Source organism: Theobroma umbraticum, unplaced genomic scaffold (genome assembly GCF_002168275.2).
Source record: "Theobroma umbraticum cultivar Fairchild unplaced genomic scaffold, ASM216827v3 scaffold_4.1, whole genome shotgun sequence".
Lineage (NCBI taxonomy): Eukaryota > Viridiplantae > Streptophyta > Magnoliopsida > Malvales > Malvaceae > Theobroma > Theobroma umbraticum.
This window is the reverse complement of record NW_018397258.1, coordinates 4,516,397-4,542,422: the sequence shown is the minus strand read 5'-3', so window position 1 is coordinate 4,542,422 and position 26,026 is coordinate 4,516,397. Positions and strand designations below refer to the sequence as shown.

At 31.8% G+C, this 26,026-nt stretch overlaps 3 protein-coding genes and 1 non-coding gene across 7 annotated transcripts; 1 reads left to right on the top strand and 3 right to left on the bottom strand.

Annotated features, from left to right (window-relative positions):
- Nucleotides 1-1,491: 1,491 nt before the first annotated feature.
- On the top strand, nucleotides 1,492-1,584 carry LOC149527373 (small nucleolar RNA snoR8a). Its single transcript, XR_016351110.1, has one exon. It is a non-coding gene; the product is annotated as a small nucleolar RNA snoR8a (small nucleolar RNA).
- Nucleotides 1,585-6,052: 4,468 nt separating this feature from the next.
- LOC110413504 (acidic endochitinase-like) lies at nucleotides 6,053-7,153 on the bottom strand. The gene has a single exon (XM_021424342.2). The coding sequence runs from the start codon at nucleotides 7,110-7,112 to the stop codon at nucleotides 6,183-6,185; it is 930 nt and encodes a 309-aa protein (XP_021280017.1). The 5' UTR covers nucleotides 7,113-7,153; the 3' UTR covers nucleotides 6,053-6,182.
- Nucleotides 7,154-15,918: 8,765 nt separating this feature from the next.
- On the bottom strand, nucleotides 15,919-17,004 carry LOC110413318 (acidic endochitinase-like). The gene is made up of 2 exons (XM_089783044.1): nucleotides 16,600-17,004; nucleotides 15,919-16,569 (listed from the first exon to the last, which is right to left on the bottom strand). Exons 1-2 carry the CDS (start codon nucleotides 17,002-17,004, stop codon nucleotides 15,919-15,921), a joined length of 1,056 nt encoding a protein of 351 aa, XP_089639170.1.
- A 2,579-nt stretch (nucleotides 17,005-19,583) lies between these two features.
- LOC110414520 (DUF724 domain-containing protein 6-like) lies at nucleotides 19,584-25,934 on the bottom strand. Of its 4 annotated transcripts, none has more exons than XM_021425755.2 (10): nucleotides 25,297-25,934; nucleotides 24,146-24,562; nucleotides 23,228-23,683; nucleotides 22,712-22,762; nucleotides 22,486-22,597; nucleotides 22,121-22,332; nucleotides 21,558-21,654; nucleotides 21,371-21,475; nucleotides 20,758-20,907; nucleotides 19,584-20,603 (listed from the first exon to the last, which is right to left on the bottom strand). In XM_021425755.2, exons 1-10 carry the CDS (start codon nucleotides 25,768-25,770, stop codon nucleotides 19,906-19,908), a joined length of 2,772 nt encoding a protein of 923 aa, XP_021281430.1. In that variant the 5' UTR covers nucleotides 25,771-25,934; the 3' UTR covers nucleotides 19,584-19,905. The 4 variants fall into 4 exon arrangements, with proteins under 4 accessions (XP_021281430.1, XP_021281433.1, XP_021281434.1 ...); XM_021425758.2 differs by having other exon boundaries at nucleotides 20,758-20,820; XM_021425759.2 differs by having other exon boundaries at nucleotides 24,146-24,552; nucleotides 25,297-25,461.
- Between the last annotated feature and the right edge of the window lie 92 nt (nucleotides 25,935-26,026).

Genomic DNA, 26,026 nt, shown 5'->3' with positions numbered 1-26,026 from the left:
AATTTTGGGTTCAAAAGATATTAACACCCCCACAACGCCCATTTAATTGGTACGTTATCAATTATATGTCCTTTAAGCCTTATTAATGAAATCTAGTTCAATATTTAAATCTATTTCCCTTTTTATTTTTATTTTGTTAGTTTTTTAGAAAAATAAATAAAAATTCTTAATATTAAAAATATTTTAAAACCTCCAAACGCTTATGGTATAATTTTGAAAAGTTTTCTCGCCTATAAGTTCTCAAGAAACCACTTTTGGCATTCTTGAGATTTCATCATTGATGAACTTATTTATTTAATTCTATAATTTATATTTTTTTATTTTATTTAAATATTTATGTAATTCCTTTGGTATTGAAAATATTTCAAACCTCCAAATGCTCATGGCATAGTTTTGAAAAATTTTCTCATCAAGAAATTCTCAAAAAGCCATTTTTGACATTCTTAAGATTTTATCATTAGAAAACTTATATAAATTATGTGAACTCTTAATTTTTAAATGTCTCCAAAAAATAAAAATAAAAATCATAAAAAATAAAAAGAAACTTATCTAATTGGGCTAAAAAATTCAAAGAGAAAACCAAACTATTAGGTCAATGTTACCCAAATGAATTCATATGAATCAAAATACTAAGGGTACGATGTCATGAATGAGGAGCTCGTTTTCCTCTACCAATTTTTTTCGTTAGAAGACCTATCTAGTCTCTATACTTTTTAATTTTATTCAATTTAGTCCATGTATTCAAAATCGAAATAATTTAATCTTTTGATTTTGAGAATTGCGTCAATTTAATCTCTTCCCTTAACGGTATCTAATTTTTTCGTTAAAAGATGATGTCATCGCTAATATCAGTGCTGACATGTCACTTTTTGATGACATGATGTTGAGATGATGACTTGGCATGCAATCTGACATTAAGTGATGACGTGGTATTGCCACGTGGCACTATATGATGACATGGCAGGTAAAAAAATTTCAAAACAAAAATTCTACCACGTCATAAGGACTAAAGTAAATAAAAAAGTATAATATAAGGACTAAATAAAACAAAATTGAGATGTTTAGAAACTAAATTGAAAAAAATATTTGAAAAATATAAATCTTCGAGTAGATTATTGATATGCTTATTAATGAACTAAATATTTAAGTATAAAAGATTTATGGTATTAAAAAATATATATATTTTCTTACTTGATTATTGGATTCTATAATATGTAAATTAATTTATCTTTTTTACAAAAATTAAGTTTAAATTCTCCTTCTTTAAACAAAATTAAAAAAATTCATACCTAAAGTCAAATTTAGATGAATAACTTGTATTATGTTAAAATAAAATAATATAAAATAATTAAATAAATTCTTTTTTCTTCTATTATAATAGTATAAAACTTTAAAATTTATTTAACTTAGTTTTTAACTTGAGTTAAAGTCAAATAAGAAAATTATGTTGATTTAGTTTTTTCTTTTAAAAAAATAAAGAACAGAGATATAGAGTTAGCGATGATTATAAAAGTAATTCGTCGTTCTCATTTGCTTAATTTGAACATAACAAACTTTTTATTACAACCATAGAATCTGAGCTTCATCCTTCCAATTATTTATTTATTTATTATGTTTCCATTTTATTTAATATTTCAAGTTATATTTTTTAAGTTGAAATTTTTTAAATTAAAAACTATATTTATGGTTGATAAAGTTAAACATAACTGTAAATATTTGTACCATATTATTTTATTAATAAATTTTTTATATATCTAAATTAATAATTTAAATTTAAATTTAGCATAATTTGATTTTGGTATTTGAATTTAAATAAAATTATTTTATAAGAAATTTTGAGTAAATTTAAATAAAAGATAAATTAGGTAAGAGTTGAATAATTCAAAAGAATATGTAGTTGTAAATTGTGAAAGTTATAACTAAATCAATATATTTTGCTAATTTGAGCAATTTTAAATAAAAAGTAAATTGGGTAAGAGTTGAATAATTTTCAAAAAATGTATATTTGTAAATTGTAAAATTTGTAATCAAATCAACATATTTAGTCATTTTATATTATTTTATTTTAAGGTAATACAAGTTATTTTTCTAAATTTGACTTTAGGTATGAAATTTTTTTAATTTTTTTAATAAAAAGAGAATTCAAACTTAATTTTTGTGAAAAAAGATAAATTAATTTACATATTCTATAATCAAATAATCAAGTAAGAATATATATATATATATATATATTAACACCATAAATCTTTTACAGTTAGATATTTGACTTATTAATAAGTATATTAATAATCTACTTGAAGATTTATATTTTTCAAATAATTTTTTTCGATTCAGTCCTTCAACATCTTAATTTAGTTCAATTTAATCCTTGTATTATATATTTTTATTCACCTTAATCCCTATGATATGGTAGAATATTTATTTTTTAGAAAATTTTTTGATTTGCCATGTGGCACTGATATGTCAACATGTCGATGCCACATCAGCACTACCATGTCATCATATAGTGCCACATTGCATTGCCACGCCATTGCTTGGTGACACATGATATTGTCACGTCATCATCTCAATGCCTCATCATCTCAATGCCACATCATTAAAGGTGACACGTCAATGCTGATGCCATCACTAACGTCAGTGATGTCATCTTTTAATTGTAAAATTAGATGCCATTAGGGAGAAAGACTAAATTGATGTAATTTCTAAAATTAAAGGATTAAATTGTTTCGATTTTAAGTGTAAGGACTAAATTGAATAAAATTCATAAGTACAAGAACTTGAGGGATATTTTGACTATTTTTTTGCCCAATCTTCTTTTTTTTTTTCCTCCATTTTGTACTAATACTGGAATATATTTATAGCTAACATGTCGTATTTCTTCTTAAATTAGTTTCTTAAGTTTTGATTCAATCTCACTTAATCTCCAAATTTTCAATTTAATCTAGGATTAGAATTGGTGTAAACATATTCTTATGCTTTTATATATATATTTTTTATTTTTCTGATTTTCATATTTTCAAAAGCCTTTATGCTTCTACATGTAGAGCATATCAACTTAAAACCATCGTCTTAGCACGTGCATCGAAGTAACATTGCACTTCCCCTGACCCAATCGAACAAAGCTCTAGGCCCAAAAGTCAAAAAGGATACTAGTTTAGACCGTCACCACACCCAGACACACTCATAATCGAAACACAACCACAAGCTTGGCCTGTATGCGACCAGCCACCTGGGCATACCATACAATCAAGACACCACCACAGAATTGGCATGTAACACACAATACACTTAAACACGTTCACAGACCCAAGTAGCTTTGTAACACTCAGTAGATCACAAACAAAGGACTGGCTTCACGATAGTAACCTGGCCATAGTCGATACACACACCATCCACTAGACAACTTCGCACAGCTCACAAACAAAGCCCTCCTTGGACCCTTGAGATGGCAATTTTTGCTTCCAACCTTGAAACTTACAAATAATTCTATCCCCTATATATCCTATTGCCTCATATTTAGTCATCCGCCAAAAGGAAGGTGTACCCAAGTAAGTTCCAGGGTTTCTAGCTTTTGGAATATGCACATGACTCACTAATTCCAGTTTGACATGTTGTGGTACATTGGAACTTAAAATAACTTGTAAATTAAGCATCGGTCTGGCTAGAAGCACTGCAATAGTCCTGCAATATGCTAAACATCGTCTGACAATTATTAGGGTTAGTTGAAATAAAAAACAAGGAATCATCTGCAAAAAAAAAACAGATGGGATAGCACAAGACAGTTTTTGCCAAATTTGATGTCAATAAGTGACCCAGACTCAATGGCAGCCTTAATCATTCTAGACAAAACATGAAGGAATAACCCTGCCAGTAGGCTTACCATTAATTAAAAGTCCATATAGAAGGGTAGAGATGCATTATATCGGGCATCCTATCCACTTGCCATCAAACCCTAGTTTAATTAAGATAGCTTCGAGGAAATCCCATTCTGCCCTATCAAATGCTTTATTCAAATCAATTTTTGTCTTTTTTCATACCTTCTTCCCTTCTTCTTCTTTATTTTCGAATGATGAAAAGTCTCACCTGCAACCAGAATGTTATCTTGTATTTGTCTACCTTCAATAAAAGCCCCCTGATTTTCGGTATCTAAGCCACTCATTAATGATTTTAGTCTTTTAACCATCACCTTTGAAATTATCTTAAGCAAAATTACACAAGCATGTAGGCCTGAATGAAATTCTTCTGCAGGATTTCTTATCTTTGGAATCATTACAATATATATTCTATTCCTTTCTCTCAGCATATGTCCATGTTGGAAAAAGCTTTGTGTTGCTTGAAAAACAGTATCTTTATAACTTCCAAATATTGTTGACAAAAAAAATACTCCATTCCATCCATCTGGCCCAGGGGCCTTTAAAGACCCAAGCTGGAAGGCAGCCTGCAGAACCTCTTCCTCAGAAATATTCTCTTCTAACACCCTATTCAATTTTTTTTGAAGGATGTAATATGATATCATTAATGATCAGGTGAAAAATTGTCACACCTTCACATTTAAAATATGCATAATTTTTAGGATTATGCACATAGACAGGAATGTCATACTCACCAAATTATACTGCAGTTCCATGCTGAACAAAAAATTACAGCACCTCCCCTGTAGTTAAACCACCTCACAGACCTATCTCAGCACAAAACCACTGCCAGACATCCTATTCATGTCTTCAATAATTAATTTATGCAGTCTAATGCATTGCCCCACTCTCTATTCCTGTTAGATGAAAAAGGATAAGTATAGAAAGTTTTAAATTTTGACAAAATGGCACTTTCTTTCCTTTATCCAGTTGCCATCGATTCTTTTAACCTCAAAATTTTATTCCTTTGTCTTCTCTGTAATGTAACCTCGTGAAGAAACTTAATATTCTGATCTCCAAACTTCAGCCATTTGGTGTATATTATCCTTGAGCTTTGATGCCAATATTTCTCTTGCCTTGCCCAAATTTCCTGTATATTTTTAAATAAGCCCATGTGCCTCAAGGCAACTCTATTCTATTGCCATTTTTCCTTGAATTTCAGCTGTCTGCCTTAATTAGCATAGGATCTATAAGCTTCCCATTGTTTGGAAATGTATTTTTACTCCATTCAATTAGAATCTGTCTACACCTGTTCAATTTTTCCACCAATTTAAACGCATTTGACCCCTGAAATTGAGTATCCTATTCTTGCCTTATTACCTTCTCATATTCTATGTTTTCTACCCACGTATTCTCAAACCAAAACATTTCAAGGGCTTTCGTATCACGTGTGCATGTATTAATAACTATAGGGAAATGGTTTGACCCTATAATAGGCAAATTTAGGACTAGAGATATAGGAAAGCTCTTCATCAATTCGATATTCACTAAAATCCTATCCAATCTTTCCTTAATCAATCCCTCTTCTTTGCCCTGTAAACTACAGCCTTTTATAGCTAAAATCGATAAGTCCACAGTCACTGACCAATTGTCTGTAACCTTTTTATCTTTTTCAGTTCCTTATGTTTCCTTCCATCCTTTTCATGTAGATAAAAATGTCATTGAAATCACCTGCGTCCATTAGAAGTAAAAAACTTGTAAAATAAATTTTCAAATTTTAATCGAAATACTCTAATTTATGATACACCAACAGTGACTTGGGTTGCTATTATTATTTGAGTAGACAATGCACCAGGAATATTGAAATATTTGACTCTGTTTTTTCCAGAAATTATAAGTAGGGAATAGTACTGAGACTGATAATCAGCTTGGACCAATCAGTTAAAGATTTGTAATTGAGATAATTATATATCTCTATGTACTTTTGTGATTAAAAGTAATTCATATTTTTTTTAACATTATATCTATAATTAAATTTATCGAGGGACTTCTAATTCCATAACCCTAATCATCGATAGTGTAGTTGGGTCAATCAATGATGGACCTCGGACATCAATATAATTGTGCAATCGCATACAAAATCCCTGTCGTTTTCAACATTTATCGTTCAAGGACAAAGCAAAAAAGGGCAAAAAGAAAAATAAGGAAGATTGCCACATAATTTTATTTAATTATTTCTGAAAGACTAAACTGGATTGGAATCCAGCGTCTTAAAGAGTACATTTATTTAAGCTGGATTAACTCCTGCCACATCATCTAAACTCTTATTAATTAAGAAGATGACACTAAGCCATTCCCCGTGGTAGAATATTTGATAGAAGCACCATACCCAGTTTGCCGATCAAAATATCGATTCCAAAGCATTACGCCTCCATACTTTGCTGTCTCTTCTATCGCCGGCAGGACCTGAGAATTTAGAACCTCCACTGGAATATACCCTCCAGAATAAGCCGCACTCACAGACGCCGGTAACCCCAAAAATAGAGACTTTGCGTTTACCGAGGCGGTCCAATGATTCCATGAGTTTAAAAGGTTGCCGACGTAACCGTTACCGTATTGGCATAGAGGATTATTATAAAATTGAACCCAAACGGCGTCAAAGAGGCCGGAATCAATGGCATTCCCCAAATAATAATCAGGGTATGGACATTGAGGAGCTGCAGATAAGAAGAGGCTTTCATTTTTCTGTTTTAGGAAGCGGGCAAGATCATCGTAGTACAAATTCGATCCCCCTTCTATATCAAAGTCAATACCATCCAACGTGGCATCACCTAGTGGACCAGCAGATGTTCTTCCTCCCAAAAATGTGTTCCATAAATAATCTGCTACACTTTGGGCATCATCTTTAGAAGTTAGATAGTAATTACCCAATGCACCACCAAGTGAGAGCAATACCTTGATTTTTTGTTCCTGGCAATATCTTATTTCTTCTCCGAATTTGACGCATGTGCCGCTCTGTGGGTCACAGTGACCGGCAAGGTTCATAGACGGGGTTTGGCCGCCACCAAAAGTGTTGAGGAAAGCTATCATTATGATGTTATATGTTCCGGTGGCACATGCTTCCTGCAGGGTTCCCTCAAAACCATTTTGACCCCAGTAGGTGGAAATGACAGTGGCATAAGAGGTTGTGCTTAGCGCTACAGCAACGAGGAAGATGAGCAAAGCTATGGTTTGTGATTTCCTAGCCATTTTTGCAAACATAGGAAGGGAGGGTCTGAAATTTCAGGGGGTGGTGTGATCTGACCATGCTAACTCTTGCTACATCTTATAGGCATTCCGGAGGCTGATGACGACAAATGAAAATTATTTGATTCAAGCTATGAATTTTCTTTTCTTTATATTTTTTTTAAAAGGTAATATCGTACGCACGTGGCTATTTCATGAACTCTTAATAATTAACATATGTGGCCATTAGTCCTTGCCTAGTAAGTTGTGCTGAAATTTCACTGTCTCCATGAAACAGAGCTATAATTGCACACATCGCAGTGTACGTAGGAAGCAGCGAAATCTTTCTAACGTCAATTCAGAAATAAAGTTAAACGGAAAGGTTTAACGGACGTTTGAAGAGAGGGCCCAAGGAACATTAATTACCTAGACAACAAGACCCATCATGTAAATACCGCTAACTCCTTTCACTCATGCATTTGGCGCTTCAACATCTTCATTATTGAAAAGATAAATTAGGACAAAATTTTCACTTATTAATCAGGACCCTTTTTAATTAATTAATTTTAGGGATGTCGGATACGCTACCTGTTAATTTGAAGGCTTCGTAACCATTTTATTATAAAATACTTGAATTTTGTAAGAATTCGATTAAAGTTATGAATTGTTAGTAGAATTTGTATTTGAAAATTTTAGATATTTTTCGTTAGATATCAATTAAAATAAATTTAAAATTAACTTTTATGCATATGATTAATGAAAATTAAGGGAATAAATTAAAATTAATTTATAAAAATTAAATAAAATTTAAAATATATTTAAAATAATTAATATATTTTAGTAAATATTACATTAATTATGAAAAATTTACAAACAAAAAAAATATATAATTAAAAAATATTATTTAATTTGATTTAAGTAGTAAGTATGTTAAGATTACTACTCGAACTAATGATGAATAATAGTTTTATCATTTAAATTTTACTCGCACCTGATTGAAAAATATTTTAATTTTATTTAATTGAATCGAAAATCTATTTACAAAGTATCCATTGACACATCTAATTAATTTTTATTTAACTTATGGACAGAAACACCAACATATTATCTACCAAATCTAGTTTTTTTTTGTTTTCTAAAAGAAAATCATCAAAATAAAAATATTAATTGAATGTACTTAAATTGTTCCTTTATTTTGGGGCGGAAGTCCTTAAATTAAATAGTTTAAAATGGCCTTTACGATATGTAATACAACGTTACTAACAAAAATATTGCTAGCTAGTAGCTAGGTTCTACTATAATAATTTATATCATCTTTCATTTTCCTCCAAAGTTATTATACATATATATATATATACACACACACATTTGCATTACATAACATACAAAAAAAAAAACAAATGAAGTTCAATATAAATAGATTCCAATAGAGAAAAGGGTGCCACCAAATTACAAAATCTTATATAAGTTTGAGAAATATCAAATTAATATATTGTAAATAAAAAATTAATAATCATTTGTGTCCCTGGCCTTCTTTGTTAGGTTCTAATTCCAATGGATATCGTCTGAATTACAAATTTTTTATTACATATCTTACAATTATCCGATCACGATTATAATAGAATAACATCACTCTACAAGTAACGTCCAGCTCCAACCCAATCAATCAAATGAGTATGTTAACGCTATGGCTTATACTTGCTTCTTTAATTTGTTGCCAGTTCCCACCTGCTGCAGCAGGAAATGCGAATGTTAACGCCATCGCTTATGCTCGCTTCTTTAATTTTGTTGCCAGTTCCCACCTGCTGCAGCAGGAAATGACTATGTTAACGCTATCGCTTATGCTCGCTTCTTTAATATGTTGCCAGTTCGCACATGCCGCAGCAGGAGATGTTTTGGTACTCACATTATCAGTGCTGGCAAAGTGACACGTTTTTTTTTTCTCTGTTTATCTGACAAGTGACTCTTCCTTGGGACGCCCCACCACTGATCCTGCTCCTGTAGAAGCATTACTTTCTTTAATGGGTAATTCAATTTTTAGAAATGGACATTCAACTAAAACTCTTAAAGCTGTTAACAAATTTCAAACAAAAAAAATTAAAATGCCCATCAGATAAAAACACCAAAACTTGACTTAATAGGCCAGAGACCTGATTTTTAGTTTTAGTTTCTTTCTTCTTCTTTAATGATTCAGCTGCTCAATACGAAAACTCTTTGGTGTGTGATTATGGGTAGATCCACGTTGAACGGAGCGACAACACATGATGGCATTCACTTCTTAATATGTTTTAATTTTTATATTATTTATTTAAGATTAACGTAATTAATATATTAATTAATTTTTTTATAATATTATAAAAAGTGAAGTCAAAAATTTTAAATTAAAGTGATTTTTCAAAAAATAATTTATACATTAATATTTAAATACTATAAAAAAGATAATTTTTTTTATAATTTAAAATTTAATTAAAAAGGTCAAACTCTAAGTTACTCTTTTTATTTAAAAATTCAACTTTTTCCTCTTATCGATCATTGACTATGGTTTTTATTCTCTTAAAATAACTCATCTAGATTTTAATTGAAAGTAATTTTTAATTTTAATTAAATTTTTAAATACTTCATTTCTAAATTTTTTTTGATTAATTTGATAATTTGAGTTTATAATTATAATTTAGTTAATAAAAAATAATATTACATGTCAAATAATATCTTGAAATTGTGATTTTTTTATTTTATATATATTATTTGAGTATTTAATTTTTATATTTAAGTTTATGTAGTCTGTGGATGATTGTATTTAATTTCGATCAATAAATAAAAAATTATTATATTGTTAATTATTGAATCTAATAATTTGTTATATAAAATTATATTTTATTTCATTTTAATATTTTAATTTACACTAATGAATAATATTTTTGAACAAGTTTTAAATTTTATGTAAATAAATCATGAAAAGATATTTAAAAAAAATTATCTTATAAGATTCAAATTTTAAACAATAACAATAAAATTCTATTAATGATAATACTGTATAATATTCTTCTAAGTAAAGTGATTTTGAATTTGATCTAAATACTCTCCTAACAGATCCTAAATCGAAAAAAAAATTTTCAAAATATCATGACACCATCCAAAAATATTTTTGGATTCGCACCTATGTGATTGGAGTGATATCTTGGACATGAGTTTTTGTAGAGTTGATATCAACCAAATGTTTGCTATTGACTGATGGTTTAATTTGTACAGTAGTGTTAGTGGCTGCTTTGTGACAGTCTTGTTTCGTTAAGTCTTGTTCAATTCTGGTTGGGTTTGGGGCTAGTTTTTGTTAATTATGAACCTAGATAAAAGGGTTATGTTTTGGTGTAGTATGGCTTTAATCAGACAGTCAGAACAAAGCCTACGACAGCACCCTGTAATTCGGTTTGATGAAAGAAATTATTCTCGGCAAATGTTTCCTAGTACGGCTTCCAAGTGTCAAACAAATGTGTTTTTTTTTCTTCAATTAAATCTAGTCATTTTGTTCAATAGTAGAAACTGATACACAATTTCTAGGATAAAACCAAGAAGGAACAAAGCCGACCAGCTAGACAAAATAGCAACCCAGCCAGCGACATGAACAGACCAGAACACACGGCCGAACTTGGTTATCAGCAACATAACCAGACTTCGACTCACGCTTACAAACGAAAGACAAAAACAGATTTAATCCACACCAGAAAAATAGACCCCCTTCCTGTTATACACAAGAACAACGCTGGAAAAGCAGCAGACTATAGAACATAACACCCAACAGATCGCAATAGCATATGGGGTTCTTTAAATAGAATAAATATTGAGCTTGAGTCTGAAGAATCAGGAAGCAGGGGGCAGACTTGGACAAAATAGTCGAGCTGGGAAGACAGCTACAGGCAGAAGACCCCAACGCACCGTTTCAATAATGTTGGGGAAGAAGAAAATAGAGAGGCCTAGATGGTCCGTTTCAAAATTGGCCAAAGTGCACCGTTTGGTTTTAAAATTTTAAAAGTTAGTTAAAGTATTTAATCATTAGTTAGTAAATTGTAAACAGTTTTCCCTTTTCTTGGATTAAGCATTGAACCTATGTATTTATACTCTGTAAATATTCCCTACTATTGCAATGAGAATATTTTCTATTCTCTCAATTCCTATGCATCGTCTCATGACCTTTGCTAACAATAAATATTGCAGCGAGATCTCCTAAAAAAATTGTTCAATGTAGTATTTAATCATGACTGTTTTTAATTAATTAATTTTAGATGTCCATGAATAGGGTACTTGTTAATTTCAAGACACCCTAACCTGATTTATATTATTTGATAGAATACATGAATTTTGTAAGTATCTAGTTAAATTTAAGAATTGTTATTAGAATTTGTATCTGAATACCTTTTAAATATATACTAAAGTAAATTTAAAATTAATTTTTAAATATATTATTAATAAAATTAAATGGATAAATTAAAATTAGTTCATAAGAAAATAAAATAAAACTTAAAATTATATTTAGAACAATCAATGAATTTTAGTAACTATTATATTAATTATAAGAAATTTATAAATAAAAAATAATATATAGTTAAAATTAATATTTATAGTCGAATTTATGTAGTAAGTATCCTAACATTATACCCAAATTCTACTTCAACTTGTGATGAATAATATTTTTATTATCTAAATTTTATTTGAACTCATTTATAAAATATTTTAGTTTCACTTAATTGGATTGAATACCCATTTACAATGTATCCATCGATATTTATAATTAATTTTCATTTAACTTATTGAAAAAAACATTGACATATTATCTAGCAAATCAAGATATTTTTTTTAACTCCTTGAATTACTACACACCCAATATGCCTTTTTGATCAAAGATCAATGCATTCGCACTTTTTTTTTTTTACACTCCAACTTCTTAAATTTAAAATGATATATGAAAAATAATGAAGACATAATGTGTAAATAAATTCTTAAACTATTTTAAAAATTTTAAATAAATTTATATTACATTTAATTAAATTTTCAAATTTTTATTTTATATCAAATAAGCTTTTAATAATTAATAATTTATTAATTATTATTAATTAAAATACTACTTATTATTTTATATTCACATAATACTGACATGAGGTTAATGTGGAAGGTGAAAAAATCACATGATCATATTATCATATCAAATTAATATGTTATGTTATCATCAATTATGATATATTAGTATACTATATTATCATCAATTATGATATGTCAGCATCAACAATTAATTATAAGTGTTTATGTAACTAAAAATAAAAAAAAATTATTTGAGTCAAAATAAAAGTAAAAAAATTTGATTAAATGTAATAAAAATATAAAAAATTATTTAAAATTTTTTGAATAAGTTAAGAACTTTTTTGAATATTATATCAATTATAAATCTCCATTACAAGTTAAAAAAACAAAAAAAAAAGAAGAAGTAATTATCATATATATGTAAATCTTAATGATGACATACAAAATGAGGTAAGAACTTGTGTAAATCTTCATTGCATCAGTAACAAATTTACCACACAAAGAAAAAGGAAGAAGGAAAAAAGTTTAATTGTACGTGAAAACTAGTAAGCTACGAATACAAGTGTGTTCTTTGAAGTTTTAGACGGTGACTGTCAATGGAAATGCCATTCTCCAACATTTTTGACTTTGTCACTTCTTTAGCACAATTGGACTCTCTTTATGGTTTGTGAAATACGGGAACGCTTAAATTTTTCTAAAGCATTTCTGAAAAAGGAAAAACGTGAAAATCATGAAAATAAAAATATTAATTGAATGTACTTAAATTGTTCTTTTTATTGTTATTTTTTTGTCCGAAGTTCTTAAATTAAAAAGCGACTCTTCCTTGACAGACCCCACCAGTGGTCCTTCTCCTGCAGAGGCGTTACTTTCTTCAATTTTTGGATAGCCAGGCGTGTCTATATTTAATTACGGTTCGGCAAACAAATTAAAAACATTAATCTATTATCTAGTGCGATGTATTTGAGGTGGTAAATTTTTTTTAATTGAGTTAAAAATATTTTGTAAAATAGATATATAATAGTAACTATATTATCATATTTAATTGTTGATGTATATTGATATGTATAAAATATTATTTTACAAAATATACAACTGTTATTATTGTATCCATTATTATTTATATTTTTTATTATTAATTTTTATATAATATCATCTCTTAAATATATTTTTAATATCATATAGTTTATTTTTATTTTTTATTATAATTTTATATATTTTATTTTTATTTTTAATATAATTTTTATATTATATATTATATTTTAATTTATTTTTTAAAAGATAATATAAATTTTATTGATAGTTATCATGGTTACTGAGAATAATAAAAAGTTATTATTGAAATCTATATAAAAAAATAAATTATAACACTATAAAATATTTTTAACTAAGTAACAAAATTGAAGAGTTAAAATATTTTTAACAACATTATAGAGTGTGATACAATCTGGTTACATTGGTTTTGGATTATAATCTTACATTGCAAATGATTTGTTCCAAAACAAACACTATAATATATTTAATTGGACACATTATATAGAATATATTTTCAGTTCTCTCATACCAAACGCTACTAAAAGACATACATATACCTTAGCAAAACTATATTTGAGTTCATCATTTCTTTTTTTTTCTTTTTTCTCCATCTTGCCATGTTTGCAAATGGGTATTAAAATTATATTTTCCGACTGTGATTTCCGGTAGAAAAGAATGTTACTCTTTCTTTGTTGGTACAAACGGAGGAAACTGATCTTCTTCCACCCTTTGTTTAATAGTAATAGATAGATTTACACTCTACTAGTAATCGAGAAGGAAGACATCTATGCAAAATAAAGACTTTTTTTAACGAGTATATGCACTTCAAATAGACATTGTAAATGACCAACCTAGCAAGTTCTTATAGAAGAAGAAAATCAACAAAACACTTCTTTTTTTTGCTGGGAAAAAAATTGAATAAAACACATCTAACTAATTAATTAGTTGAACATTCTTGTAATTGTATTTCCTTTATCTACACAAAAAGAATAGTTTCACACAATAATTAATGTCAACAAGCTTATTTAATTAATATAAAAGACAAATTCATTTTAAGGAGCTAAAAAAGTTTAATGAAATAATGATTAACTTAAAAAAGGTTAGATTTTGTGTTCGGTGGATCATGATCTCGAATGGTGCTGGCTGCTCTTCCCCTCGGAAGGCAGAGGTTTTTCTGGTTTGGATGTATAGATATTATGGAAGCTGATGCTGATAGGATGACTTTGAGATGCTCTGGGATATTTTTTTGTACACTAGAGAGCTGCTTCTCTATGGAACTGCTGAAAGATTGACGCTGATATCTGCTCTGGTATATTTGTAACACGCAGCTCTTCCCCTCGGAAGGCAGAGGTTTTTCTGATTTGGATGTATAGTGTATAGATACTATGGAAGATGATGCTGAAAGAATGATTTTAAGATGCTCTCTGAGATTTTTTCTCTTTTCTACACTAGGGAGCTGTGGAACTGCTGCAAGATTGACGCTGATATATGCTCTAGGATATTTGTAACGCTAGGGAGATTTGTTTTATATATGTAAAGTATGATTCTATGGGAACACTGCTGGTTTTTATTTGCTTTCTTCTTGATTAACGCAGCACAAATCATATTAGGGAATATATCCTACTGTAATGGCTATATAACTATCACATATACATCTTTATTTATATATAAATATAATAAAAACTTATTACATCATTTTGAGTCAAAAAATACTTATATTGTCTATAAATAAAATTCTACTAATACTATATAGAGAAAAATTCAAAATATGTAACTCTAAAAGTAAATTCTCATGATAAGTAGCCATCTAATCTATACAATAATTTACTCTATGATGAAAGTGAGATATGATACAATCCCAAGACCACTGAAGTAACTCCCTAGTACTCTTGATAATTTTTATGCGGATCCAACGACAACTTTGATTGAAAACCTTATGCAGAACAAGTAGAGTTCGATTCCACCAGAACCTTCCTGGAGCCCTTATCTCAGCATAGTTTTAAGCCCATAATTCTGCTTGTAGAGAAAAGAAAATACCTATTTTATAGTTGAAGTCGTATAGCCAGTTTCCAACATCTCTGACAACGCCCTGTTGCTGTTATTCCTGGTTGTCCTCTAGCGCTTTCTTTAAAGAATGAAATCACTCTAAATGTCTTTTAAAAAAAGAAAATTCAAATTATTGAATTTATAGGTAAAAATATTAGCAACTCATCAAATTTAAGATAAGGATTTATCCATCATATTTTGAGTGGAAATTATTGATATTAGTTAAGGGAACTTTAAGAAGTAAAAAAGCTAGCATCTTGTCAATTTTTGAATACGTCTTTAATTATAATTATCATTTTATCAATTTTTTTATATCGATTGTTAGTTTGTTACTATTCATGTTTATATGAAATCTATAATTATAGGTAAATATTAAAAATATTGAATATTGGAGTATTAAAAAAAAGTAGGGGATATGGGGGTCTTAGGATCACTAGTAGTTAAAATTTATATTCCTCAACCTTTTTTTTTAGCCGTTATCTTTCTTAACTTTAATCTCTTTATTTTGCAATAATTCTTACTTATATCCCAAGCCTTTCTAAGAACAAGACAAAGATTATTGCCATTTATTCACATCCTTTTCCTTTGTTATTTTCTAGCAGGATTTGGTATAAACAAAGTTGGCGTATGCACGTACATTTATCATTCAAAATAGAAATCACATGATTAATTATAGGATAACACTTTATTCTAATTATTCGTGGCATGATAGTACATTGGCTCCAGCGTCTACAAGAGTACAACATAAAGTGAGTTTTACAGTTCCATGGAAATCAAGATTTCTTATACAGAGCACACACACCAAACTAAATTCAAGGTCCAGCACCAGTTTCTGTTTCAATTCATTATATGATTTAATAGCTTCACCGTACCCAAATACCTTATCATAGTACCTAGACCAAAGCATCACGCCTCCAAATTTTGCTGAATCGTGTATTGCTGGAAAGACTTGAGTTGTTAGATTCTCAATCGGAATATACCCTCCCCATGGGGCTGCGCCCACTGCTGCCGGTAAACCCAAAGCTATGCTTCCCACATTTGACCATCGTGTCCATTCATTATAGGCATTCACAAGATTGCTTATGTCCCCCGGCGTATATTGACAATGTTCATCGTTAAAGCATTGAAGCCAAATAATGTCACAGAGGCCTGTTTCAATAGCTGCCCCCAAGTAATGATCAGGATACACAGACTGAGGAGTTGCAGCTAAAAACATAGTTTTATCTTTTTCTTTCAGGAATCGCACGAGATTATCATTGTATAAATTTGATCCAAGTCGTATATTGAAATCGATACCGTCCAATATGGCATCACCAAAGGGGCCTCTAGATCCTCTATGATTACCACCCAGGAAATCTCGCCATCAATAATCTGCTAGGGCACGTGCGTCTCGCCTAGAAGATAAGGCGTAGCTTCCGCATTCACCTCCAATAGAGAGCAACACCTTGACTCCTAGATCCTGGCAATATTTTATCTCATTGGCAAGCTTCCTACAACCAGCGTTTGTGGGGTCGCAGTGACCGGCCAGGTTGAGCTTAGGGTAGCGACCACCACCAAATTCGTCAAGGCTGGCTATTCTAATGTAACTGTATGTACCGGTGGCACATGTTTCTGATAGGCTTCCCTCGTATACATTATGACCCCAGTAGATGGATATCTGGGCATGAAAGGCTTTGATTGGTGCTAGAATTAGGAGAGAATGAAGGAGAATTTTGGCTTGAGATTTGCTGGACATCTTTGAGAGTACGTAGCAACGATTTTCTGAATCCAATTGCTCCATTTTATATGGTTTCAAACGCACACGATTACAAAATGCATGCAAATCATGTACTGCCGACATCACTATTTTATTGAATTAGATATCTATCTATCTGTATATGTATATATAAAAGGAAATACCCGTATAAAATAAAGCATGTTCCCTACCCAGTGGTCACGAAGCTGGAAAACTATATTTTGTGACCGCGACCTAAGTGTTGGGGACCTGACGATTAATTCATTGAAAGACCCCAAGGTCGGCAGTTCTGAGCTTATTCGTCTTTATGTGCGTAATTTCAAGGGGAATTATTTTTCTTTTTTGGAAAATGCCGTGGGGTACATGGAAAGTATCTAACAATCTTAACATTAGATGATTAATGACGCTACTACCTAACAATCTTAACATTAGCACTTGGATTAAGCAACAGATCAACGTAACTAAGGGAGAATTGCATACCAACATGTCTCAAACTAGCAATACCCATTTAGAAATTACAGCTTAAAAGAAGAAACATAATCGTTCAGAGCACATTTACTGCTTGGCTAATGAGTCTTGAATTGGTTTGTATAGGCTACTAAAAGCATACGTTTCCAAAACGGAAAATGGAGAATGATTGTGGTTGTTGTGAAAACACTGTCCATCCCTTCATTATTGGAGACAAAAGACGAAGTGAAATTAATGCACTTTCTTTTCTTGCAACGACCAGATGCAACTCTCGTCCCTTATTTGTCTTTGTGTGCGTAATTTCAAAGGGAATTATTTTTTTTGAATAACGTCGTGGGGTACATGAAAGGTATCTAATTTTGTTTTTTAAGTGTAAAAGGTGCATGTTACAATAAATGAAATATATTACAGGTAATATAAAAAAAATTAAAGTAATTTTTAAAATGTAAATGCTTTAATGATAGATAATGAAAAATAAAAAAAAAACAACGGATCACGAAGAATAAAAAAAATCTGAATAGAGATAATATTTATAAGAACTTAAAAAGAGTTTTGAAAGTACTTTTTCTGATTCCTTGCCTAAATGCTAAATTCTCATATTTATATTAAATAAGAATGTTCTCTTAAGAGCAATAAATAGAAAGAGAATACTTTTAGAAGAGCATGTTCTATATGAAAGAATATGCTTATTATGGGAAAAACATGTCCATCATGTGAAGAACAGCTTATGGAAAAAACACTTTAAAAAACAGCTTGTCAAAGATTATGGGAAGAGCACCTAATTGGATAATGAACTTAAGTTTTAGGTAGTGGGATAGTGATACTTGATAATGCATCATATGTACTCTTAAAAGAGAAAGAAAGGGTAGAGCATACATAGTTCAAGAAAAGGTTAAAGAGAAATTTTCTTAACTATTTTCATATTTAAGCGATTAAATCAAACTCTTTTAAATATTTCAAACGTGAAAATAACTTAGTGAACCCTGCCACTCGTTTTAAATTACTTTCATTTTTTCTTATAATATATTGTTCCACACTATTCTCATACTATAAGATAATACTTAGAGAAATAATAGTTAATCAAAATTGAGCATCTACATCAGGTAAGATTTTTTAGATAATTAGCAATGTTACTACCCAATAATCTTAAAATTAGAACTTGGATTAAGCAACAGATCAACATAACTAAGGGAAATTGATACCAACATGTGTCAAACTAGCGATATCCATTTAGAAATTACATTGGAGAAATATAATCGTTCAGACCACATTTCTGCTTGGCTAATGAGTCATGAACTGGCTTATTTAGGCTACTAAAAGCATCCGTTTGAAAAAAGGAAAATGGTGAATGATTGTGGATGTTGTGAAAACACTGCCCTTCCCTTCATTATTGCAGACAAAAGACGACATGAAATTAATGCACTGTCTTTTCGTGCATCTGCCGGATGCAACCTTCTTCCCTTCCTGGACTAGATAAGGTCGATGCATCAATAATTTGGGGGGAAAAAGGTAATGTAAAACATATTTTTGTGTAAATTACTTAACTACGTGGGTGTATTTTGTCCATTACTTTCATGGAAAATATTAGCTATAGACAAGCTAGATACAAAAATACAAATAGCTTTATAATTTTTAACAATCTTAATTTGTAGAATCATTAACCTCAATATGCATGAGTACTTTTTGTAATCATGGAAATATTTTGTCAATAACTTGTACAATACCTCTTCAGTTCAGGCGTTTAAAAGATATGGTCGAAAGCAAGACGATAACTACTGTTTTTACCAATAATAGCCCGACAATAGTTCGTCGGACATGACTCAAAAGAGTTGTTCAACAGTTTGGTTTTGTCAGATCAGAGTCACAAGAAGATTGAACGGAGCCTCGCCAGAATCTGTGGCAAAGTTTCTCACTGGAAAAAACCAAGTACAGAACATCTAGGAAATGAGATTCCATGAGGGAGACGAGAGAATAGTAGTGGTAAAAAGAAGCGGACCTCCTCTCGAAGTGCTAGGTTCTCTCATGAACAGGCCTTAAAGGGTGAAGGAATCCAAATAATCTGCGATTCACGTCACCAGAGGTGAATCATGAGTAGTAAAAGATAGATTTACGTCCCTGCATGGGTGAAAAGGCTTCACTTCTTTAAGAGCAGGTCCAGCAGCAATATTGCAGAAAATCTATTGAAAGGATTCCACAAAAGTTAGTATTTCACATTTTCACTATTTCTAGTCTAGGGGAAACAGGTCCATATTTTGACTCAAAAAAGACCTCATTACTGAACATACATGACTCCAAAGACCAAATGCTATGTGCATGAAACAACTAATACATTCAGATCTAATAATTAAAATGACCCTACTGATCACCTACCCTAATCACCACTACAGTCGCATCCACATATTTAACAACAATAATCGTCACCTGTGCTCCACAAGTCTCACTGTTATGAACAAGAAACCTTTAACAGTGCACCGTCAATCATGGCAGCTTCCAAGGGGCAGTAGCTACTTTTTTAAAATCATGTGAGGCGTTCTGAATAACATCATTTAGAACATCTACTTGCAACCTCAAACTAGCAATCTTAAGATCCTTAGTCTCCTTTTCTGACTTTATGGCAGCATGCCTTTCTTGTAACTGAGTAATCTTCTTTCCAATCTCTTCCATCTCTTCTTCAAATTTAGTTATCTCCTTTGTATTCTCAATTATCTCCCTTTCAGCATTTTCTCTCTCTCCTACATGCTGTCCTTGCCCTTCCTTGATTGACAGTAGCTCATTCAAGCGATGTTGAAGCAAAGTAACATCAAATCCATGCTTTTCCAAGTCATTAAGACTTTCCAAAATGCTGTCAAATGTGTTTCTAGGGTCATCAAAATGCAACATGGATATCTTCTCAAACAAACCAGCAAAGGTTACCATGATTCCAATTGCTGATCCTTCACGAAACTCTTCTTTGTTTCCAGCCAAAGGTAGAAAATGTGGTTTTTGGGGCACAATTTGGAAGACATCCATTGATTCAATTGTTCGCCAGACAGGTGATTTCTTCACAAAAGGCAAACTTCGATCATCATCAAATGGACTTCTACCTCTGGCATCAATTGCAAGAGATTCTACTGGAACATCAACTAGTCCTTCTCTTTCCTCATTCCATCCATTGACAAGCCTACCAGAGGACAGTCCTAGAAGAAAACAAACATACTCAACAATAACATAAATGTAAAAAGCCAAGTGATGATCTACCTTCATGTAACAAGAGAGAGAGAGAGAGAGAGAGAGAGAGCAAAACAATTATAAAAGCAAATGAGGAGTCATATATCTGATGAAGCAGCTTACTTGATTCTTCATCAACTGAAGAGTGCATTCCTCCTATCCATGTTCGTAGAGGTTGATCCTCATCTGCCATGTTGGAAATATCAGTAATCGCCAAGTGAACCTCTTTTGTTTTGTAAGCAGAAACATCAGTTGTCCTTCCTTTAAAAGCATCTTAAGAGGTAAAAAATTAACAAAATAGGATGTTACTCTACAATTTATACGGTGCGTAACCATAAACTACAAAAGACTAAAAGATACTCAAGACTTAATTACATATACATAAGGTAAAAGCCAGCAACAGAAACAAGAAGAAAAAGGGGTTCCTAACATGCATAACCTTTCTTTCCAACATAACCCTCCCCCCAATGCAACAAAAAGTTTCCCCTTCTTTCAGGTTAATCACTAGCCCAATCTTTTTTCCCAGTAACTGTCCCCATTACACCTACTATTCTTGTATTATTTAGTATACCAATTGGAAAGTTCATCTGAGAAAACAACTACTTCACTTGACTTGGGTTAAAACTTTGGAAGTCTCTACCCCAATGCTTCCCAGACAGCCTTATATGGCAGTTATTTTAATTTCTTCAGGCATATTAGCAACATCAACAAACCAAGAATTGAAACCTCCAAGTACCTGACAGATCCACCCCTTTATGTTTTGACAATTCAGTTTCATTACTCGTACAATCTTTTAAAGCTTTTTCATCAGCAAGACCTCCAGTCCGATTTTGCTCCTTACCTACAACTCATAATACTAAGTTCACATAAAATGCAGATTTATATATACCCATCAAACACCGAAGGTTTAAGTTATCATATACCAGCGTCAAAAGCCTTTGGACTTGTAACTACAGATTTACGTGGTCTTCCCCTCTTCCTTTTCTGATTGCTTACTCCAACTTTCTGCTCCTTTATTTCCTATATCAGTAAGACCAACAGTTAAAAGGACTACTAAAGGAACGAATATATAGGAAAATTAATCACTATATCCATGCTTGATACCATATCAAGACAAAGACAGGCTAAGGAGCAGGCTCAAGAAAATAGAAATTTTAGCAAAATGGGCTGACTACACTCAAAACAAGTCATACTGTATAACCAAGCACACCATGGCAAAATTGCTCAACTTTTATAAGCATTTGAAAAACGATATTGCTGAAGGTAAAAGTTTGACAAATATGTAGTTCTACAGACCTTAAAGTTGACCACAAATGCTACATACCTATGATCATGACAACTAAGTGAAAGAAATATAGGTCAATATCAACTGCATCCAACAGTATAATGACACACTTTGTTCTCATTAAGAATTTATGCAACTTCAAATGAATAGCTTATCTTGGCAGTTTTCTCTCAATCAGAGACTATTAAGAATTTTGCTTACCATGTTCTCATTTCCCACTGAATCATTTAAGCTATTCCTTTGATCCCCCTTTAGCTTCAGAGATTCATCATTAGAAATCTGAAAAGAATTTTCAGCCTGTGAAGTCCTTGTGGACTTTGCTGATAATCCTAAGATGATAGGCATTTCAACTTCTTTCGTTTTAACTTCTCCTTCGTTAATTTCTTCAGCAGTTCCTGTAATTCCCTCCTTGCCTGAAAATATGTAATAGGCATTAAGTTAAACAACATATATGTATATGTACACTATATATATGTGTAAATTTGTGTGTGTATATATATATACACACACACACATTCATATACATATATCAAACCTGGAGCACATGAACCAAGGGCTATATATACCTGCTGTCGAAACCTGTGGACCTTCACTTGGTGACTTTCTAGCTCTTACATTCCTTTTCACAAGGTTACTTATTTTACTGTCAACTGAACCAACTTTCTGCCGCTTAGTCTTCTGCATTAGTAAGGGAAATATAGGTCAGATGAAAGTAGTAGCAACAAGTGCAGATCAGGAATATTGGCCAATGGAGCCAAAAAAACCAAAGTGCCAATAATCATTGATCATTACCCAGTTAGAACGGTGATGTTGACAGAAAAGGCAGTCATTCGAAGCAGTTTGCTGCAAAGCAAGTGGGGCACATTGAATATCCCAGTTGAAAAACAACTTTGCTTAACACTTGAAACAACCCATTGAGAAGTATCAACCTCAACTATGTCAAGCAGGCCAAGTTTTGATGATATTCTTGTAGACATGAATTTTTTTTAGTTGGTACGATACTAAAGGGGCAAGCTAATCTTCATTTCTTCTTTGAGTATTGATTATACTTGAAGCCAGACATTATTTTCTAACATATTTTAGAACAAAACTTACTTTAACACAGGATTTTTAGGAGCTACGTGCTTCAGTTGAAACGCAACTCAGGGACCATATACAGATACCATAGAGTTGTAAAGTGGACTAGATTTTAATGTGATATTTATACATTTCTTATCATCAAATAGGAATGTAACAAAAAAGGAAACAAATATGATCTGATGGTGATAATATGAACAATGAAACTCCAAAAGAAGAAATCTAACTCACAGTTGTGCTTCCTGTCAAAGGGCTCTCACTCTTAGCACAAGGCTGATCTACAATCACAGTTTTCTTCGTTAATCTAGTTCCTGTTCCACCAGTTTTTGGAGTAACTTCTTTACATGATGTTTCATTAAGCATATCTTTCAACTGATCGCCTGTGACTGATAATCGTGTCTCCACTATGTTTCCTTCGGTTGACTTTTTCAAAGGGCGTGGGCGCAAAGTGTTGCCATTAGGTGTTTCTAGTTTGATCTTCTTCTTGCTTGAGAGCAAAGCATTGTTTTCATCAGCGGGATTTGGCTGCTCCATAAAATTCTTGCTAATACTTGTCAAATGAGTCTTATCTTCAGTGCTATCCTTTGTGGCAAACAAACTTCCATGTTCTCCAGGCACCATGGGGTTCTGAGTACCACAGTGAGCATTTCCTGTCTGGTCTTGCGCTTCAGAAGCAATTAAGACTTCCTGAAACAAAAGCTTCTACAATAATCACAATGAAGTATTCTAAATCTACAATAGGAAGTCCAGGTGATGCCAGAACTAGAACAACATTTAAGGAATTCAACAAGGCAAGTTATTATTTGTAAAATCTGAGCAGATTTTAAAGCAAACTAAAATGTATAATCCACAACTAGTTCAACACATCTGTATAGAGAAAATGGAAATAAGAGTAGAAAAGGAGATGAGACATAAAAACAAAGCATTTTTCAATCTATTAATACAGAGAAGGTAATCATTGAAATGAGCAGTAATCAACTTAGACACAGTCAAAAAGCACATTTCAAATCAGTATTTCCTTCTCTTCTTAAGATAAAATTAAAATGTATACTCTAGACCCATGTTCAGTACCGCGAACACAACAATGAGCTCATTTAAATTTAAAGTGGGAAAACAACGGCAAACAAAAATTGTCAAGGGAGAAGATACCTTGGATTTACTAACCCATTTGCCATCAATCCATTCAATGTTAGGCCTTATATCTGAGTGAGTGAGTTCCTTGTCCTCATTTCCATGCTTAAAAAACACATTGTACCTTCTTCCGGTAAGAACTTTGGTAATTACTCCACTTCGCCAACCAAAATTATATGTTGTATCCACTCTTTCCAGCAATTCATAATTTCTATCTGCATAACGAGGAGGAGTGGGTCTGATATGGAGGGAATCTACAACAACTTTTACTGTCCCAGACTCATCATCGTTCCTTGAGCTCTGATACTTCACCAAGAAACTATTCTCCCCATTTTCTTTTATGACTATTGCAGGGAACCAAACATCACGTATACTTTCTTTGTCAATACTTACCTCCACTGTTGTCCCTGAGCTAAAAATGGAGCCTGTTGATTGCTTTAAAAAAAATAAAATTAAAAGGTAAATCACTCACATGGCACAAAAAGTCAACCAGGCTGCACAAATCTTCAATTCTACAAATGACATATAATAGAAAACAGGATAATACGGTCTTAAAAACTATGCAAAGTGAGATTAACCAACAGCAGATATGCATAAATGTACAAATACATGCAGAGTAGAAACTAATATACAGACGACACAATAACAATTGGATCTAACATAACCAAGAAAATGCAATTACATTAAAAAATAAATAAAAACTAAACAAAGGGCAAGCATGATTCAGGAAAATTACAAAGCTCGCGCGGCTATAATTGCCTTTAGCATTCAACTAAAATTGCATGATACCTAGGCCAAAATAGATTACAAATGAAAATTAGCAGAGCTAAACAAAGAAAGAATATCAAATTAAACATATTGTTCGAGTTAATTATTTAACTCGAGCACTCAAAAAACCCTAACCATCTTATATACTTTTTGCAGTAATCATGAAAACATAGTTGTAATAGGAAATTTTTAAAGGTAAAAAGTTACATGCAGTGAGATCCGCAATTTCAACATAAAAAAAAAAATGATACCTAGAATTAGTGAACCCATAAATTACCATTTTCCTCCAAAATACAAAACACAAAAATTCAGCTCTGGAATCTGAAATAAACCCAAAAATCCCAGATCAAAAAGAATTAAAAAAAGAAAGAAAGAACCAAGGTGGCCGTGTTACCACATACCTGCTTTGCAGGTCGAACCCATTTGCCATCGATCCAATCCCAATGAACCCTCAAATCTTTGCTCTCAAACTCAATGACATCGGGAGGATTATCAAAATAAACCCTACACTTCGACTTTTCCAAAATCCTTCTCACAACCCCAGTCCACCACCCATCTCTATACCTCGCATCAACGACGTCGTTTACCTCAAACACTTGACCATCCTCCTCCTTCTGTTGAGGCGGCAACGGCCGTACAAAAGCGGGGTCGACGTGTTCAGTCAAAGGGGATGAGCCATCTTCGGCGAGCAAAGTCTTGTACTGAACCAAGGCCTTCTTGCGTTTCTTGGAAGCGGATTTGGGAGGGAATTCGAGAATTGTGGCCAAGTACCAAGCGCCTCGAAAGCCTTCCTCGTCGCTGCTGACCTCGACTGGGGTTCCTTTGCCGAAAGGTTGTTGTTGGAGTGGGTCAGTGTCAGGAGGAGGATTCACCATTTTCGGTGAAGAGCGGAGTGTGTGGTGTGGAATCTTTCGTGCAGAAAACCCTAGGGGGTTTTCCGGTCTTTTGCCTTTGCAGTCAAAACGCTCCCAAATTTTTTTTTTTTAAAAAAAAGTATACAGCTTTTCTTTTCTTTTCTTTTCTTTTCTTTTTTTTTTGTCTTTGAGATTATTAATTTTTGTGGGTTTTGGCGGGATAGTATTAGCATTTGCTCATTTTCGAGCTTTCTTTTACCATCTTATATAATAAATG